The following is a 2,288-nucleotide window of genomic DNA, read 5'->3' on the forward strand; positions in this document are numbered from 1 at the left end:
GAGAGAGAGAGAGAGACCAAATGAGAGGAGGTGAAGAAATATAAAAGGAGCTTAAAGAAAAAAAGAAAAAAAGAACTTGAAAGAGAGCTATCATCAGTGGCAAAACCCACTAACAGAGCTTACAGTCAAACAAAAAATCACTCTCCCAAAACCCAGTGTGACTTCCATTCCATAATGTCCCTTATGACTGTTCAAAAGGACAGCAAGAACTCAATCAAAAAAAGAAAAGAAAAAACAGACAGCAAGAAACTTATGCAATATATCATATTTCTGCATCATTCAAACCTACTTTTCTCGTAATCATGGACCCCGCCACCTTCAACTAATCACTGTTATAGAAAGTGGCTCAAAAGCTTGGGACTTTAGCTCAAAATCTTTCACCCCTACTTCTCTCAACTTTTTTTTTTCACCCAATAAATAAACAAATCTTCAATTTTATTTTTTACCTGCAACCACTGATATGTTTTTGCCTTTGTATCTCTCCACGAACATATCGATCGTGTCCTTGAAGGCTTTTGGGTCTAGCAACAAAGTTGTGATGTCTTGGAACATAATACCTGCACAGAGTAAACGAACCAGAAGAACATAATTGTACAGAGGAAAACAGAACACAAACAAATAAATACAGCGCTTTTACAAAGATAAACAGCACCCTTTGCTGAACCAGACCAAGATTAAAACTTTCATCACAAAGACCAAAATTTTGAGCCAGAAAATGAAAACCCACTTCAGCCAAGCCCCATAGTCAGGCTATTTCACAGTGACACATTTCATCAAACGGGGATCAGAGAAGAAGGCAATAAAAACCAAAACTATGTAAGAAAAGACAAAGAGCTAACCGGGTTTGGGGAAATTGGGGACGACGCGAATCTTGGTTTTGATAGAATGGACGCGAGGATCCTGGTCTTTGAGAGCCGACATTGTGGTGTATGCAAGATGCCCAGAAGAGAAGTTTCTCTGTGTTTTTTACTGGGGTTCTTTCTCACCAAAACCCCCAGTTCAGAAACCGCTGTGTATCTGTGAGTACCAACAGAGTGACAAAAGCACGGAGATAGGAGAAGAGCCGGAGAGTATTTATAGAGACAACAGAAAGAGTGTGTAGTCTGTTTTTGCAAATTTTCACTTTCACAAGAGAGAAATATACGATAAGTAAGAGCTATCATTTTTCACTGAAATCAAAATTTTACCAGGTTATAAATATATCCAAAAGCAACCTTTACCGAGTTTCTTGAAACAAGAACTAAATGCAAGAGAGTTATTATTGTAAAAATAATAACAAATAAACAAAAAAGATTTAGAAAGAGTCGTGATACCGTGAGCCATCCAATCTTAATATATACCCGGAATTTCTCTTGCATGTATGTGTCAACATGAGATTAGATGGCCGTAATTTCAAATGCATGAGTAAAATGCTAGTTAGTTACTACCATCTAATTCTCTTTTTTTATATCAAGTAATGTAAACTCATTAAAGGGTAAAAAGAGACAATAATTAAATTAGGAGGGTAATAATCTAGAACCATATGTAACAGTAACACTGCCTTGTATAACGATCGAACCAATGCAAGAATCAAACACAAGAAACAGCCCTACCAAGAAGGGATCCGAACTAGGTTAAGTTGATGACTAGTTGATGATTTTTCGATCTTATATCCCCATTTAGACCACCCTATGCAGAGAAAGCTGGCACATTTGAGGCATGACTCATATGCTCCTCTGCAACTTCATTTAAGAACTTCAAGGCTTTCTTCATAGCTCTCTTAAAAACTCTTTAACCATTACCGATTACCCGAAAGGACATTGCCACATGTTTAGACTTGTTACGGCTCAAAGTCTAGATGAAACATATTCGAGTCACTTTTGATTTAATTTATTTCTTATATAGAGGTTTTAAAACCTAACCTAGTTGCAAGGTTCAGCCCTACGCCTGACACTTACGGCCTCTTTGAATATATAAGAAACTAATAGTTGCCATAAGTTTCGTCTTGGAAATATACGACGTTGTCCCCGTCGTGAGCATCAAGTGCTCTCGCTCCTTCCAAACCGACGTTTGATGTGCCAGAAAGTGAGCATATGCTCCCATCAACAAGAAGAACATGCATTGACGTTTTGAAAGGGTGTGGGCGTTGGTGATGGAAAGATGAGGTGGGTTAAAAGAGCAAAAGTACCACCCTTAGTCCCATTAGTCACCAAAAAGGTACCACCAATGGTCACCCCATAAGATCCTGAACCTTAGCAACATGTAACGGTTTGGAGCAAGGCTATAATATCGTTGTTTTAGCCACGAAG

At 38.2% G+C, this 2,288-nt stretch overlaps 1 protein-coding gene across 1 annotated transcript in view; it reads right to left on the minus strand.

Moving 5' to 3' along the window:
• Positions 1–1,110, minus strand: part of LOC101313211 (adenine phosphoribosyltransferase 1-like) — a 4,880-nt gene extending 3,770 nt beyond the window's left edge. The window contains exons 1-2 of the mRNA XM_004298607.1: positions 840–1,110; positions 447–557 (exon numbers count right to left, since the gene is read on the minus strand). Of these exons, the coding sequence (XP_004298655.1) occupies positions 447–557; positions 840–921 (193 nt within the window). The 5' untranslated portion in view covers positions 922–1,110. The remainder of the gene's footprint in view (positions 1–446; positions 558–839) is intronic.
• Positions 1,111–2,288: the final 1,178 nt, after the last annotated feature.

This window comes from Fragaria vesca, linkage group LG5 (genome assembly GCF_000184155.1).
Source record: "Fragaria vesca subsp. vesca linkage group LG5, FraVesHawaii_1.0, whole genome shotgun sequence".
Classification (NCBI taxonomy): Eukaryota; Viridiplantae; Streptophyta; class Magnoliopsida; order Rosales; family Rosaceae; genus Fragaria; species Fragaria vesca.